The following is an 18,778-nucleotide window of genomic DNA, read 5'->3' on the forward strand; positions in this document are numbered from 1 at the left end:
AAATGATATTAACAACTGAAAGATGTAGAAGTTTGGGATGGGGGTAGCAGGCAGGCTGAATCTTTAGCATGCTTTTCACTTTTTGCAGCAAGTATATCAATTAGCATCAGGATATTTGCTTTTCTAAACAAAATACGAAAAGGAGATTAACTTTAGAGGCTTTTACAACTCCTCCCTTCTCATATTTGAAAAGAAATATCAGTTTTACTTACATATGAGCTTCCAACTTCTGCTTTAATTTGCTGGACTATAAAATTTAAAAAAAATTGCTGTAAGATGACTATCTTGACAAAGGTCAATTTTCCAGACATCTAAATCTCTTTACCTTCTTTTGAAGGTGTACCAGGCAAAATTATAAATATTTTTAAAATTTGTATTTCTAGTAACACACTTTAAGAAGCATAAACTCTTTAGGTTTTTTTTTTACTTCAAAAAGGAAAGGAAAAATAGAAAATGAAATATAAAAGCATACGACAGAAAGAAAAATGCCTCATATTTCTGAATGTAATAAAAATTAAATCTGAACTTGAAAAACAGCAAATGCAAGCTGAATGTGATATACTGAGGAGTATCAAACATTAAAATATTTAGAAACTCAATTATTCAGAATAAAAATTTTAAGATTTTGAGCCTCTTATGAGGAACAAACTTAAAGATCTAAAATAATTACCTTTATAATAAAACTTTATTATTATAGTTGCAAATCCTTTAATAACTAACACCAAAATGAAGCAACTGAATATTGTTAAAAAGCAAAATTTTAAACATACAATTTCCTCTTTTAAAAAACAGTACTTTAAATTGCAATAGTTGTTCCACACCTACTATATAGGTGAAGTGTTTAAAATATATAATCTGAAATACGAGTTGGATACCAATATATTAAAATAATAAAGACATTTGTCTTTAAAACACTGCAAGCCAAAATGTGCTCCTCCAAAAAGATCTCATTTTAAAAGTATTCTCTAGTGTGGCTTAAAATAATATTTGTATTAGAGAAGTTACAATACCGTATATATGCACATATGAGATGCCGCCATGCATGAGACGATTTCTATTTTCCAAGCCCCCAGGGAAAAAAAAGAAAATAATATAAAGCATATAAAAGACAGAAAGGAAATGCAACTCTTTCAATTTTCCTTTTCATCTCTTTTCTTACTCTGCATGGTTTCCTCCCCCATCAACACAGGTATAATCACCTAGCATTCTATCTAATCTCAATCAATCAAGATATCCCTAACACATATCTAGTCCTTTTTCCTTGTTATTTTTAATTAAGTTAATCACTCTCTCAATCACTACTTCTTTTTCTCTTCACATAAAAAGATCAAACTCTAGAAAAGTTGCTAGGTATAGTCAGATTTTGGCTAAGTTTGATATCTTTTAAATCCTCTTATCTCTGCCCTCACAATATCTGCCATCAAAAACCATCAGAAAACGGTAAGGCCATGAATCATTGAGGAAGGAGGAAGAAATGAGTGATGCCTCCAAGGCTGTATTAAAGTTTCTGTCCTTCAGAGATGGGTATAATCCATTTTTAGCTTGCTCTTTAGGTAGAAATCACTTTCCCATTCTCTCTTTTCCTATTAGAAGGTTTCCTCAATTCTGATTGCTAATTATTTGGATTTTTCTCAGGCCAGCCCTGTTGGAATTCCAGCAGAACTATGAAGCCCTCAATTGCAGTATGCTCTGAATCAAGAATCATCATGAAGTTTGGTATAGCTGTTGAATGATGTTGAATGATGATCAAGAATCATCATGAACTTTGGTATAGCTGCTGAAGTAGGACAGACAGAAATCACCTTCCAATGTAGATGATCAACTGACAGGCTCCAAGTTGGCAAAATCACTGCATCTATTATGCAGATATATACGGTATTTAAGGATTTTCTCAATGATAAAGGGCTGCACTTTCTAACACAAGATTAGTTTGGGCATCATAACCTATTAAAGAAAAGCCATACACAGCAGAATTATTATAATGTCTAAGTTACTTACACTTTCGCCTTCAGACTTGGAACCTTGTTCCTGTAAAGACTTCTGGAGGTCCTCAATCTGCTGCTGCAATTCTCTAATACGCTCTTTGCTCAGCCTATTGTAAGATGAGTCATAAGCATTTACTTGTATTGAAAGTCAAAGCAGTTAAGGATCTACAAAGGTACATTCAGTTAGCAATTTAACTAAAATATGTTTTTACAGCAATGACAAATGCGGAATAATTATCTGTGCCTAGGTACAACAGGAAGTAGGGCAGACTACTTCTAAGGAAATATTTTTTAAAATAAAACTTTTTTCCTGAAAGTACATATGCCTACATTTAAAATTTTAAGAAACTTAAAAGTCGGTGGCAAAAACATTTCTACACTGTACTCACTGGTAGAAAAATCAGAAAACCAGCTCAATTTTTCTACAGTTGTATTTTCAATGAATGAAAACTAGATTTCCATCTTCTGTTTCAGATTTCACAGTGTATTGGAAGAGGAAAGTCCCCATTTTCCAATCATTTCCACATGTTTTCTTAAATTTAAATTAAAGGGACTACCACTAGCAACTAATTCAGATTCTAATGTGGCAATATCTCATTCTTTAAAACTCTGCTTAAGAGTTACTTCCACAGGAAGTTACCAGCAACAGTTAGCATCACCCTCTCCCTCTATGTATATCCACACATACACACTCACTCACCTGCCTGTTATATCCCATTGTTGTAGTTATCACATAATATAGCAATTATCTATTTACATGTCTACTTTCCTATGTTAATTCCTTAAAAGCTTAAATAATTTCCCCAGTGTTAACAACTGGTATTGAACTGAATAAGATAATAATATTTAGTGCTCTTCAGAAAAGTGTTAACAACTGGTATTGAACTGAGTAAGATGGTAATATTTAAGGGTCTCTTCAGAAAAGTGTTAACAACTGGTATTGAACTGAGTAAGATGGTAATATTTAAGGGTCTCTTCAGAAAAGTGTTAACAACTGGTATTGAACTGAGTAAGATGGTAATATTTAAGGGTCTCTTCAGAAAAGTGCCAACAACTGGTATTGAACTGAATAAAATAGTAATATTTAATGGCCTCTTTAGAAAACTAAATTGTTGGCCGGGCGCGGTGGCTCAAGCCTGTAATCCCAGCACTTTGGGAGGCCGAGACGGGCGGATCACGAGGTCAGGAGTTCGAGACCATCCTGGTGAACACGGTGAAACCCTGTCTCTACTAAAAAATACAAAAACTAGCCGGGCGAGGTGGCGGCGCCTGTAGTCCCAGCTACTTGGGAGGCTGAGGCAGGAGAATGGCGTGAAGCCGGGAGGCGGAGCTTGCAGTGAGCTGAGATCCGGCCACTGCACTCCAACCTGGGCGACAGAGCAAGACTCCGTCTCAAAAAAAAAAAAAAAAAAAGAAAACTAAATTGTTATTCTTCTTTTAACCACAGTTTATGTAACATTATACACACAAGTTACACACAAGTTTGAGAAAGGTAAGATTCAAGTGTGTCTAAAATTTCTGTTGGTGTCTAGGATTCAATAAAGGTTAAATAAGTCTAAATACCCTTATAGTAAGTGTGCCATTTATAACAGGCAAGTTACCATAGTAGTTAAGAGTAAAGACTCAGTAATCAGATTGACAGAGAGTTCATTATGGAGGATCCAGAACTACTAGCTGTATAACTTTAGGTAAGTTATTTAACTTCTCCGTATCCATATTCCTTATCCATAGAAAAAGAGCTAATCATGGTTACTATTTCATAGAGTTATTATGACGATTTACTGAGTTAATAGCAAAAAAGTACTTAGAAAAGCATATTATTATTACAAGTTTTGAGCACTTCATTGATACCACATAAGCACATGATTTGCTTTAAGCTCATTATCTGTAGTCTTCCTAATAACTTGTATTTACACCTGAAGACACTGAGTGTAAGTTTAAGTAGCTTGTCCAGAAACAGTTAATAAATTAGAAGTGGGATTTAAATTTGATTCTACAATCTAGATCTCATCTATGCACTAGACTTCAGTAGAAAGCCAAACTGTCATTTATTCATTTGTCAAATTTCATGAATTGTGAACATATCTAAATGAAATTCAAGAATAAGTAGCCTGGTGGGCCAGACGCAGTGGCTCATGGTTATAATCCCAGCAACTTTGGAAGGCTGAGGTAGGTGGATTACATGAGGTCAGGAGTTCAAGACCAGCCCAGCCAACATGGTGAAGCCCCATCTCTACTAATAATACAGAAATTGGCTGGGCACGGTGGCTCATGCCTATAATCCCAGCACTTTGGGAGGCTGGGGCGGGTGGATCATGAGGTTAGAAGATCGAGACCAGTCTGGTCAAATTGCTGAAACCCCATCTCTACTAAAAATACAAAAAAAATTAGACAGGCATAGTGGCGTGCACCTGTAGTCCCATCTACTTTCGAGGCTGAGGCAGGAGAGTCACTTGAACCCATGAGGTGGAGGTTGCAATGAGGTGGAGGTTGCAGTGAGCTGAGATCGCACTACTGCACTCCAGCCTGGGTGACAGAGCAAGACTGCATCTCAAAACAAAAAAAAAAAAGAAAACAAATACAGAAATTAGCCAGGCATAGTCGTGCATGTCTCTAATTGCAGCTACTTGGGAGGCTGAGGCATGAAAATCACTTGAACCGGGGAGGTGGAAGCTGCAATGAGCAGAGATCGTGCCACTGCACTCCAGCCTGGTGACAGAGCGAGACTGTTCAAAAAAAATAAAAAGAGTAAGTAGCCTGGTTAACCAAGACTGCTGAAATTAACAGCTTATCCATATATTTTATAAATATAACTGAAATGAATCACTTGACTTATTTCACAGAGTAAAGCTTATAGTAATGAAAGACTACTAACAAAAAAAAAATTGAACTATTTCTAGGTAATTCTAATTACTTTAACTACAATAATATTTTCTAATTACTTTAACTACAATAATATTTTCCATTTCCGCGAATCAAGATTTTGTGGCTCAGTAATTAAATCACCAAGATTTTCAATTACTAAGGAGCACATCACCTCTGCTCAGTTTCCAGTTCATTCATCTTACGGTGTTTCTGTTCTAGCTGCTCCTGAAGTTCCTCAATACGTTCATTCTCAGAGCCTTCTTGCTGTAAGCGAAGCATCTTATTTTCATGTTGCAGTCGAATAAACACCTCCCTGATGTTACAAAACAAAATCTTTTTTTAATTTTTAAAAATATGAGTCATTATGTTCTTTAGTTAAAAAAAAGGAAATTCCTGTTCACTCAATAGCTACCATTTTAAGATGCAAGCCGGACCAGCTAGCACAGCTGGTAGGGCATGAAACTCTCAAACTGCAACAAAAACTTCTGAAAGTGTTTAAGAAAAAATTATGTATACTGCAAGACTGTGCCTTTAAAAAAGGCAGTAAAATTTTACAGGTACCACATAGGATTATGCTATAAATCATTAAATTGTTGTTATGCCATTCTTGAAGAGATAATAGAAATTATTTTACTTTGGTAATTTAGAAAATATTTGCTAAAGGAAACAAATAGTACATGCTTAGAAAACACATAAAAGAAAAGCAATAGATTTAAGAAACTATAGTTTGACTAAACTTTTAAGATATACTTTATAATGGCAATAAGACAGTTTCTAGATCTTTTGTTTCTGAAAAAAATTGTATTAAAGATTTACATGTACTTTTTAAAACTGCAACTTTTATTAATATAATTGATATTAATATTGTTTGTATTAAATACGGAAGTAATACTCTACCTTAGTTGTTCCCCTGCCAAATCCCATTCCTCAAAAGCAACTAATTTCAATTAATCCCAATTTTTGTTCTTCTGAATGCCAACAGCATAACTCTACAAAAAAAGCTCATATGGCTATTTTTTATAATTACTAATTTTAATTTAATGATTGACTCCCCACTAAGCAAGATAAGTAACTTTTCTTACTTTATACATTTACCACTTCCCCCATCAAAGGCTTGTGAAATCCTGTTTATTTTTGTTTTCTAATAATTTTCTAACTTTAAAGTATATACTTAAACCTCCCTAGTTACAGCAATTATAACATAGCACTTGGGGGTCATGTTATAAAAACTAGAATATGTTATTCAAGGGTTTGTGAAATTTTACTTCTGATAAAATTTTAAATTGCTGTGGTAGCAATAATAATCTGATTTAGAAAGTTTAAGTAGATCAAACAGTAATTTTCAGCTCTATGAGTCATAAGTTTTTAAAGGCCAAGACATTTACAAAAAAGAACAAAATTATAATATTAAATATAATTCTATCAAATTACAAAACAAATTTACCTATATTCCACTGGCATAATCTCAGCAGCAAGATTTTCATAACTTTTTGCAGCAGATGCACCTAGAAAATAACAAAAAATAAATTAGCATTTCAGTATTTCAACTATTTTTCTAAAAATCCTCTCTCCCTCCTTGCCTCCCTCCCTTACTCCCTGCCTGCCTGCCTTTTTCTTTCTTTCAATAGGGTCTCTCTGTCAAGAAACCTTCCCTTCCCGTCCCTCCCCTCCCCTCCCCTCCCCTCCCCTCCCTTCCCCTCTCCTTCTCTTTCTTTCTTTTCCCTCTCTCCCTCCCTCCCTCTCACCCTCCCTCCCTCCCTCCCTTCCTTCCTTCTTTCCTTTCTCTCTTTCTCTGTTTCTCTCTTTCACACCAAGGCCAGAGTGCAGTGGCGCAATCATAGCTCACTGCAACTTCAAACCCCTAGGCTCAAGTGATCCTCCCGCCTTGGCCTCCCAGGTAGCTAGGACCATAGGCCTGCACCACCATGACAGGTTAAATTTTTATTTTTTGTTGAATGGGGTCTCACTATGTTGCCCTGGCTGAAACTTTTCTAAATCTAACAAAAGTAACCTGTTTGGTTTAGGTGGTCCTGTTGTACTTGTGAACATCGAAGCTCTTCATTCGTTTCTTTCAAAGTATCACGCTGCTCAATTAGTCTCTGAAAAGAATTGTTGATATCAGCAAAGTATTTAATTCTGCCTATAAACAATGTACTTTATGCTTACAATAATTTATCTTAACTAGTTTAATAGTTGTTGCTTAATTTTAAGTGACAATGTTTTAGTTTTAAGAGGCTCATTTCTTAGGTTACATAAATAATGTGTCTTTATACATGGTTTTGACTTCCCCATCAGATAGCTTATCTTTGAACAAAATGAATGCAATTATGTAACAGAGGACAGATATGCAACTGGAGTAATAAAAAAGCATGGACTTTGGAGGCATAAAGATCATGGTTTGAATACCAATTTCACCACTTCCTAGCTATATTGTCTTAGGCAACTTATATAACTCTTTGGCTTTAATATATATAACTTCAAAATAGGAATACCGATACACAAACCTTGCGAAGGTGTTCTGAATAACAAAGGTGGTATTAGTCAAGGATCTAGAATATAGGTTGGCGTGTAAGAGATGCCGGAGACCAGTTACTTCTTTTTACCACTGTTGTGAAACTCAACTGGAAGAAATGATAAGTAGTATCCTGGAGGTACCCATTGGTGGAAAAACACCATTTCCCAAGGACAGCAAGCTGGTACTTCATATCATTGACTATTTTATTTTAGAGCCTACACCAATGACAACCTTCTAGGTTACGGACAGAAGGCTCATGTTTAAATCATTTTCCCAGAACGTGAAAAATACCACTGAATACAAAGTCATGTATTAAATGCTGTTATGTTCCAAGTCACTAAACAAAGCCCTAATTAGTCCATTACATGTTTCAAATCAATTTAGCAGTAAATTGGTAACTGATTCAAGGGGTCCATAGGTGCCTTAAGGATCTCTGAACCCTATAGGTTGGAAATCTAGCAGGAGCAGGCACGAAGACCTCTGTAAATCTGTTCCTCCATTAATGTAATGCACACACTAGCACATTTGTCATTATCAACTATTTCAGAATTCTAGGAATAAACCAAAGGCCTATAACAGGTGAGCATTTATTAAAGCAAACCTGCTAAACCTTGGTTAGAACAGCAAGCTTTTTGCTCTTTTAACTTTTCTACTATTCCCGTCTCCCCAGCTCCGCAGTAACCTTGAAAACAAGCAGCCTTTCAATCACTGTAGCTGTGAAAACCAGCAGCTGTAGCAGCCACCAGAATGGGTAGAGACTGGATGGATATGGGGCTCCCTTAAAAAGCCCCATTCACAGAGAATTGTCACTGTTTAACCTGTCTTGCAGCGCCGTAAACCCCATTTATAGGGACTCTTCATGATTTGACCTGAGTCACTGCTTGCTCTGCACGAAGTATTTCCAAGACATTAGGCAAACAGAATCATCAGCAACTGTTTGCCACCAGAGGTACTGAAGGCTATGATAATGGCTGTAGTACACAAGAGCCTGACCAAAAATTTGCAAGAAAGATTTGAGAAACAAGATGCCCACAGGAATCTTTAAAAAGCTCTGACATGTTCCCAGAGATCTCGAAGGTCAGCCAAGTACAGGGCTGTGCACATGCCCAGAAAAGACATGAGAGGGCCCCCATTGTCTCAGCACTGTATAAACATGAGGCCCTGAGCAAACAGGAAGGCAAAGGCAAGAGCTTCAAACTGCCTAAGCAATGAAGGTGTTTTCCAACACACATAATGTCACAGCCTTTACCAAAGGCTCAAGGCAATCTATGATAATCTCTGACCAATCATGAACTAACCACAGTGGTAACTAAGCAGAGATATCAGTGGCTACACAATACAAAGAATGCAGGTTTTACAGAATTAGTCCCAAAAAAGTCACTTAAAAAAACAAACAGCAACAACAATAAACCCTAAGACTGGAAAAAATCTAATTTCCAGATTTGAAATTTTATATTATTTTAAATGTCAGATTTTCAACAAAAATACAAAATACACAAAGAAACAGAATAGCCTATACACAGGGTAAAAAAAAAAAAAAAAAAAAAAAAAGTTAACAAACAGCCAGTGAGGGTGCTGAGAACAATAAACCACATAAAAAATTCACTATTGGGGCTGGTTGTGGTGGCTCATGTCTGGAATCCCAGTACTTTAAGAGGCCAAGGTGAAAGGATTGTTTGAGGCCAGGAGTTCAAGACCAACCTGGCCAACATAGTGAGTCCCCATGTCTAAAAAAATTAAAATTAAAATTAAAAAAAGCAAAGCAAAACAAACAAACAAACAATTCACTATGGAAGACTGAGGTGGGCAGATCCCCAGGAGTTTGGCCAGCCTGGGCAACATGGCAAACCCTGTCTCTACCAAAAAAAAAAAAAAAAATATATATATATATATACACACACACACACACACACACACACACACACAAATTAGCTGGGTATGGTGGAGTGTGCTTACAGTCCCAACTACCAGGGAGACTGAGGCAAGAGGATTGCTTGATGCCCAAACGGTTAAGGCTTCAATGAGCCATGATTGCACCACTGCACTCCAGCTTGGATGACAGAGCAAGTCCATGTCTCAAACAACAACAACAAAAAACACTAGATAGGCTCAGTGCAGACTTCAGCAGAAGAGTATCAGAGGGCTATAGGACACCATCAAGTGTGCCAATATACACATAACAGGAAACCCAGAAGAAGAGAAAAATTGCTAAAAACTTGCCAAATTTTATGAAAATTTATAAAATTTCCTTATTCTTTAAAAATGGCACATGCATGCAAATGTTTGCTGCAGCACTATTCATAAAAGCAAAATCATGGAATCAGTCTAAATGTCTATTAATAACAGATTGGATAAAGAAAATGTGGTACATATACACCATGGAATACTATGCAGCCATAAAAAAGAACAAGATCATGTCTTTTGCAAGAACATAGATGGAGGTGGAGGCTATTATCCTTAGCAAACTAACACAGGAACAGAAAACCAAATACCACATGTTCTCACAAGTGGAAGCTAAATGATGAGAATCATGAACACAAAGAAGGGAACAATAGACACTGGGGTTTACTTGAGAGCGGAGGGTTGGTGGAGAGAGAGGAGCAGAAAAGATAACTATTGGGTACTAGGCTTAATACCTGGTTGAGGCAACAATCTTTACAACAAATCCCCATGACATGAGTTTACATATATAACAAACCTTCATATGTATCCCTGAACCTAAAATAAAGTGTTCTTTTTTGTTTGTTTTTGCTTAAAAAAAAAAAAAGGTTTGCTCTAGCTGTTTGAACATACTTAGAATAGCTCTCTCTATATTAGTCTAGTATATTCACCCATTAGGACACCTCACTGGCCGTTTCTGTTGACTGCTTCTTGTTGTTGTTTTACCATGTATAGGCTACCCTGTTTCTTTGTATATCTTGCATTTTTGTTGAAAACCTGACATTTAAATAATATAATATTTCAAATCTGGAAATCAAATTTTTTCCAACCTTGGATCATCAATCTATAGTTCTAAGATGTTCAACAAATTCAAAGTACAATAAACTAAAAGGGATCCACACACCTGGATATATCAAAGTCAAACTGCTAAAAGCCAAGGGCAAAGCAAAAATCTTGAAAGCAGCAAGAGAAAAAGGATTCATCACATAAAAGGAGCCTTAATAAGATTAACAGCAGATTTCTCATCAAATAATGGAGGCCATAATACAGTAGGATGACATAAAATGCTAAAAGAAAAACACTGTCAAACAAGAATTTTATATCTAGCAATACATCTTTTGAATATGAAAGATGAACTGAAATTTTTCCAAGAGTAAACAAAACAAAACAGAGAATGTGTCATTAGCAGACTTTCTCTGTAGAAAAATACTAAAAGGAATCCTTCAGGTCGAAATAAAAGGACATTAGTGAGTAATTTGAATTTAGCCAAAGAAACACCAACAGAGGTAACTATATACACAAATATATTTTAATGGCTGGGCACAGTGGTTTATGCCTGTAATCCCAGCACTTTGGGAGGCCAAGGCAGGCAGATCACAAGGTCAGGAGTTTAAGACCAGCCTGACCAACATGGTGAAACCCCGTCTCTATTAAAAATACAAAAATTAGTCGGGCGTGGTGGTGGGCGCCTGTAATCCCAGCTACTGAGGAGGCTGAGGCAGGAGAATCGCTTGAACCCAGGAGGCAGAGGCTGTAGTGAGCCATGATCGTGCCACTGCTCTCCAGCCTGGGCAACAGAGGGAGACTTCATCTAAAAAAAAATATATATATATATATACACACACACACATATATATACACACATATATTTATACACACACATAAAATTAATGTATTTTTAACTCTTTTAGTCTACAATTTGATTTAAAAGACAATAGTACAAAGCATTAATTAAAAAACAGTATTAATGAGTTTATAATGCATAAAGATGTAATTTGTATGACAGTAATAGCATAAAGCAGAGGGGAAAAAAAGTTTTTATTTTGGAGTAGTTTTCAATATACTATTGAAATTAGGGTTACCATTTACTCTAAATGGATTGTTTCAAGGTAAGATGCTAATTGTAATCCCCCATAACAACCATCAGAAAATAGCTTTTAGAAACTTGTAAAAGAAACTAAGGAACTAAACTGGTATATTGAAAACAACACAAAAGAAAGCAGTAGTAGAAAAATGGAGGAGAAAAAAAGACATATAGAAAACAAATAAAATGGCAGACCTAAATGCTATTTTTATCCGTAATTACATTAAATGTAGATTACACACTCCAATCGAAAAGCAAATACTGGCAAAATTGATTAAAAATGATCTAAGTAAATGCTAAGTGAAAGAAATAGACCTTAGTATCAAAGACACAAATATAGTTTGAAAATAAAAGGGTGAAAAAAATGATGCAAACAGTAACCAAAAGAAAGATACAGGACTATATTAATACTAAACAAAACAGACTTTAAGACAAATATGGTAACCAGAAAAAAGAGACATTAGAAAAATCAATCTATCAGGAAGATATAACAATTACTAACATAAAGGAACCTAACAGACCTAAAATACACAAGGTAAAAACTGACGGAATTAAAGGGAAAAAGAGATGATATAACAGCAATTGGAAATATCTGTATCCTACTTTCAATAATAGATAGAACTATACACAAAGATTCAAGGTAGAATACTTGAACAATACTATAAACCAACTAGAGCTAACTGACATATAAATACTTTACCCAACAGCAAAATACACATTTTTTAAAAAATCCACATGGAACACTCTGCAGAACAGACCATATGCTAGACCATAAAACAGGGCTCAATAAATTTAAAAGGACTGAATGCACACAAAGTATGTTCTCTGACCACAATGGAATTAAATAAATCAATGACACAAGGAGATTTAGGATATTCACAAATATATGTGAAAATTGAGCAAGATACTCATAAGTAACCAATGTGTCAAAGAAGAAATCATAAGGGAAAATAAATTCAAAAGAATTAAACAAAAATGCAATATGCCAAAACACGTAACGTAGCAAAATAAACCCTGAGGCAAATTTACAGCTGTATCTATATTTAAAAAATCAAGAAAAATTCCAAATCAATAACTTAACTTTCTATCTTAACTAGAAAAAAAATAATCATATACAAAGGAATTTGTGTTCCTTTACCAATGAATTATTAAAGATTAGAGTAAAAATAAATAAAATAGAGAATAGAAAACAAATTGTAAAACCACAACTTAGTTCTTTGAAAAGATGAACAAAATTGAAAAATCTTTAGCTAAACTAACTAAGAAAAAAAAAAAAACAGAGAAATCCAAATTACAGAAATCACAAATAAAGGAGAGGATATCACTACTTAGCAAAATTCCCTGGTTTCTCACAGAAATGAAGAAGAAACAACAATAGACAACTGTATGCCAATAAATTAGATAAATTAAATTGACAAATCTCTAGACAGACACAAATTAGTAACACTACCTCAAGAAGTCATAGAATAGCTGAATAGACTTAGAGCAACTAAAAAGATTGAATCAGTAATTTGTTAACTTCCTACAAATAAAGCTCAGGTCCAGAAAACTGAACTCCCCAAAAGATTTAAAGAAGAATTAATACCAATTTTCATGAACTTTCCCAAAACATAAAAACGTGGGAAAATGTCTCAACTCACTCTATGTGGCCAGTGATACCAAAACCAGGTGATGACCTCACAAGTACATTACAAACCAATATCCCTTATAATACCAATGGAAAAATCTTCAATGAAATATTTGCAAACTGAATCTGGCAACATACTTTTTAAAGTATATATTATGAACAAGTTGAATTTATCTCAGTAATGCAAGATCTGTTTATTATGAAAAAATCAATGTAATACATCATATTAATATAATAAAGTACAAATACTATATATCATCTCACTGATCCAGAAAAAGCATCTGACACAATCCAATACTCTTTTATAACAGAATGCAACAAACTACAAATAGAAGGAAACTTCTTCAACCTTACAGAGGGCATCCAAAAACAAAAATGAAAACAAATAACTCACAGCTAATATCATACATAATGGTGAAAAATCCAATGCTCTTCCCCTAAGATCAGAACCTAAAGAATGATATCTGTTCTTTCCACTTTTATTTAACATTGTACTGACAATTCTAGCCAGTACAATTTAGCAAGAAAAATAAACAGTATCAGGATTGCAAATGAAGAAGTAAAACCAATTCTATTTGCAGACATCCTAATCTTATATATAGAAAATCCTGAGAAACTTACCTAAAAACTATAACTAGTAAACAAATTCAACAAGTCTGGAAGATTCATGATCAATGCACAAAACTCCATTAAATTTCTATATATTAGCAGTTAACAAACCCAAAAATGATCTTGATAAAAGAATTTTATTTAAAATAACAACAAAAACAATGAAACACTTAGGAATACATGTTTAAAAGGTGCCAGTCTTGCACACTGAAAACTACAAAACATTGTTGAAGGACACTTACGATCTAAATAAATGAAATGATATCCCACATTCATGGATCAGAAAATTAATACTGTTAAGTGGCAACATTTCTAAATTAATCTACAGGTCACGAAGTTCTTACAAAAATCTCAGCTGCCTTTTTTTTTTTCTTTGCCAGAGTTGACAAACTGATTTTAAGATTCACGTGAAAATGCTTGGGAGTCAGAATAACAAAAACAGCCTTGAAGAAGAATAAAGTTTGAAAACTCACCCTTTCCAATTTCAAAACTTAACTACAAAACTACAGTAATCAATAATCAATATATGAGTGTGGTAGTAGCATAAGATTAGACATAAAGACCAATAATAAACCATTAAAAGACCTCAAATAAACCCTTACATTTATGATCACGTGATTTTTTTAAACCTTTTAAATTATTAATAGAAGTTATTTTCTAAGCAGTTTTAGGTTTTTGGAAAAATTAAATACAGAGTTCCTTTATATTCCTCTCACCCTCTTCTCACTCTGGTCTCCCCTATTATTACTATCTTGCATTTGTGTGGTAATATGTTAGAATTGATGAGCCAATGTTGATACATGTTATTAACTAAAGTCCATCATTTATACTGTGGTTTACTCTTTTTGTTATACACCCTGTGAATTTTCATTAATGTATAATGACATGTATACACTATTAAAGTATGATGGCCAAGTGATTTTTAACAAAAATACCAAAGCAATTCGATGTAGTAAGAATAGTTTTATCAACTGGTGGTACTGGGACAACTGGATATCAACACACAAAAGAATAAAGCCAGATGCCTACCTCACACCATATACAAAATGGATCGCAGATTAAATATAGGAGCTAAAACCATAAAACTGTTTAAATGAAAAACACAGGATAAATCCTTGTACCTTAGGTTACACAATGTTTTTTTTTTAGAAACATCACCCAAAAAGGACAAGCAACAAAAGGAAAAACAAGTAACTCTGATCTCATCAAAATGTAATACTTGGTGCTGCAAACTACATCATCAAGAAAGTGGGATGACAACACATAGAATAGAAAAAAAAATTGCGAATCATATACCTGACAAGGAACTTGTATCTAGAATATACAAAAACTATTCCAATTCAATAATTAAAAAGCATATAACCTAAGTAAAACATGGGGAAAGGATTTGAAGAGGCATTTTTCCAAAGAAGATATACAAATGACTAATAAGCACAAAAAAGATGCTCAACATTAGTCAGTAGAGAAATGCAAATCAAAAACACAATGATATGCCATTTTATATCCACTAGGATAGCTAAAATCAAAAAGATAATAGTGTTGATAAAGATGTGAAGTTAAGCATGGTTACCATATGACCCATCAATATCATTTCTGCCTATACACTCAAGAAAAATGAAAATATATCTAAATAAAAATTTGCACATAAACATTCATAGCAGCATTATTCGTAACAGCCAAAAATCAAAAACAACCCAAATGTTCATAAATGCGTGAATGGATAAACAAAATGCCGTATATCCATACAATGGGGCATTATTCAGCAATAAAAAGGATAAAGCACTAATACATGCTACAACACAGATGAACCTTGCAAGAGTCAGTCACAAAAATCACCAAGTGTATGATTACATATTCTAGAAGGACTAGGAAAATCTGTAGACAACAAGTAGATTAACAGTTGCTAAGAGTAGGGCTGAGAGGATTAGAGTGCAGGGTAAATGGTGACCGACATGAGGTTTCTTTTTAGAGTGATGGCAGTGTTCTAAAGTATGATTATGATGATGGTAATACAACTCTGTAAATATACTAAAAACCACTGACTTGTATACCTTAGGTGACATTTATGGTATGTCAATTAAATCTTAATAAAGCCAACACAAAATTATTATCTATGGTCTTTGATCCCAAGCAACTGACAGACTAGAATCAGAAAATATTCATTGAGACTTATGACCTTGGCTCTATCATTTCATCTGCCATTGTGAAGAAAACTTTAAAAATTGAATGAAGATGTAAGTCATTTTTACAAGACACTTCTATGTCAAAAAATTCAATTTGGAGGAAGACAGAACTGGTAGACATCACCACCATTATAGAAACAGCAAGGGCATTACAAAACTAAAAGAACAATGAAATATTCCTTATCAATTATATCTTTGTTTACCTCTTTTTCCTTAAGTAAAGCTTCGTGTTTTTCTTCAAGTCGTTTCATTTCAAACGCTAGTGTGTCTGCCCTTTTGGATTCAGAGGAAAGTTTAACATGAAGATCTTGAACCTAATGTCAGAAACAAAAGGAAAAAAAGTCCTTAAAAGTATATAAGTGCATAAATCTCAATAGTCTTTCAGAATTAAGTAAATGAAAAACTGATTAGGAATAAAATATCTATACTAAAATTGCAGTCTAATTCTAAATACTTGTGGAAAATAACATATAGACAAGAATTAACATAAAATTAATCAAATAGTTTAGCCAAAAAAATTAAAAGTCAGCCTTCTAATGTTACTTAGTAAACAGCAAAACGAGTATTTCAGGTTACAGCTCCATTCTCTAAGGCATTAACCCTGCTTACCAGAAATGCTAATAAACAATAAAATCTCAAAAGAAAAAATAATTTCAGAAGGTAGTTAAAAGGTAAAAGACCCAGATAACTCAAACTCAATTATCAATCCTTGAATTAACATTAAAGAAAGAAATTCATCAGAGTAAGTTCATAGTTTATTACATGGAATGCTTCTCAATTTCTTTACCATTCTTAAGAAATCAAAAGGAATAACAAACTCTTACAATTTTATCGATTAAAAATTAAGATGTTTCTTACCTGCCTTTTGTATGTTTCTAATTGTGTACGTGCTGCATTTGCTTTTTTTAATTCTTCTTCTAAACTGACTGTATTATGCATATACATCATGTTAGTTTCCTGTAAAGTTTTCACCTGCTTGCGAAGGTCATTCAGATCTTGTAGCTTCTGACGATATATCTCAACTGTTGACTCCAGTTTATTTGCTTTATCAGAGGTAGCCCTATAATAATAAAGACTAAGCATTACTGTATATAAACTAGTATATACTCATAATTTTACTTTGGCTGTAAAATGAATCTTCCAAACTATCACAAAAAAGAAAAAAGAAAAGCAAATGAGAATGAGTGAGGACACTGTAAACATTGTGAGAACTTTGGAAACAGACTCCAGCCTAAATCCATTTAAAGTTCAACCTCTTTGGTATAAAGCTATCAAAATAAAAATGCTTCACATCTGACACACTAAATTATCAAACTATTTCATGTATTAGCATAATGAATAAAAATAATAATTTTGTACATAAAATTGAACAACTCAGCTGCTCTGCAGCTTATAGGCCAACCTTCCTTTGTGTGTAACATTCAGCATAGTTTCCTTCAAAGTATTTGACTTACTGTATTTAGGAAGTTGACTAAATTTATAAACTTGTCAGGGAAAGCACTTCCCTTTGGAGATGTGCTTACCTGACTTAAATATATAAATAAACAAACAAGTAAACCAAATCACTTCACTATCACAAGCAGGTCCAAATTAATGATTACACAAATTTTGTTTCAAATGCGTATTAGGAACTACAAAAAATAATTAAGAAAAATTAACAAAAAAATATAAAGATCACGTGGACAGACTGTTCACTAACATTTCATAAGAAAAAAGTAAATATAAACTTCATATTGCCAAATGACAATCCTCTCTAAAAGAAAGTTAGGATTCTTGCCTATATTTGATCTATAGTTTATCAAATGTCAAAATATGGATTGAGAATACATTTCCTTACACAAAAATTTCACAAAATGTGATAGGTACAAGCAAGTCAAGTTAAACATATCTATAAGTACTCCGTTTATAAAATTTTAATTAATGGTCTCATTTTGGATTTATGGGTTCTAATGTGAAAATGTCTTCAGAAGAACTGAGTATTATCCATGAACTGCAAGCCCAAACAACAAACATAAAAGAAGTTAAAACTATCAGCCTGGATTAAAAACTGATCAATACTTGACATACAGGAATAATCCTATGAATCCCTGATTAAAATATGAAATACTTGAATTGACTAAATAGCTCAGAAATGGCATAATTATATTTTTTAAGACATGCCATACCTAAGAACATCTATTTCATCTTTCAGGGCTCTTGTTTCTTCCGCAAGACTAGTCAGTTCATCATTCCTATGCTGGAATTCGATTAGCTGCTTTTCAAGTTCTTCACAGTGAACACGGTAATCATCTTTTGCAGCTTCAAGCCTTGAACAAATAAAAAAGTAAGTATTTGTAACTTCTATGATTTGTTATAATTACATAATTAGATTATAACTTGCATGAATATATATGCAAATGCATACATAACACTCAATACAATAAAATATTTGATGATGAATAAAACATGTATCAATACATACCAAAAGACTGAAATATCATGGAACATATTCTCTAATAATAAAGGTTAATTAAATTAGAAATCAATCGCAATAAGTCTAGAAAAGCTTTAAATCTTTGTAAATTAAACAACCCATTCCTAAATAACCCACAAGTCAAGAAAAAAAATCACAATGGAATTTAGAAAATGTTTCAAACTAAACAATAACAAAAAGACAAGCAATCAAATTTGGGGGACAACACTAAACCAGTGTCTCTCAGTTTTAAAGGTTTATGTTAGAAAGAAAGAAAGGCTTAAAATCAATGATCTAAGTTTCAACTTTAAGAGGCTAGAGAAAGAAGAGAAACATAAATTCAAAGAAAGTAATCTAAAACCAATAATATAGAAAGTCAATAAAGGAAGTTTGAAGTATTAAGAAAACTGATGAACCTCTAGCAAGAGTGATCAAGAAAAATGAAAGAAAACCCAAGCAATATCAGGAATGTAAAAGAGTATGTATCATCACATCTGCCACAGTCATTATAAGGATAA

General features: G+C 33.6%; 1 protein-coding gene across 2 annotated transcripts in view; it reads right to left on the minus strand.

Annotated features, from left to right (window-relative positions):
* Window positions 1-18,778, minus strand: part of HOOK1 (hook microtubule tethering protein 1) — a 70,080-nt gene that overhangs the window by 17,475 nt on the left and 33,827 nt on the right. For both annotated transcript variants that reach the window (XM_030913462.1, XM_030913464.1), the window contains 8 exons: window positions 17,974-18,114; window positions 16,667-16,868; window positions 16,012-16,122; window positions 6,862-6,949; window positions 6,295-6,355; window positions 5,023-5,163; window positions 1,999-2,092; window positions 213-247 (listed from right to left, as the gene is read on the minus strand). In XM_030913462.1, coding sequence (XP_030769322.1) covers window positions 213-247; window positions 1,999-2,092; window positions 5,023-5,163; window positions 6,295-6,355; window positions 6,862-6,949; window positions 16,012-16,122; window positions 16,667-16,868; window positions 17,974-18,114 — 873 coding nt within the window. The remainder of the gene's footprint in view (window positions 1-212; window positions 248-1,998; window positions 2,093-5,022; window positions 5,164-6,294; window positions 6,356-6,861; window positions 6,950-16,011; window positions 16,123-16,666; window positions 16,869-17,973; window positions 18,115-18,778) is intronic.

Source organism: Rhinopithecus roxellana, chromosome 12 (genome assembly GCF_007565055.1).
Source record: "Rhinopithecus roxellana isolate Shanxi Qingling chromosome 12, ASM756505v1, whole genome shotgun sequence".
NCBI lineage: Eukaryota > Metazoa > Chordata > Mammalia > Primates > Cercopithecidae > Rhinopithecus > Rhinopithecus roxellana.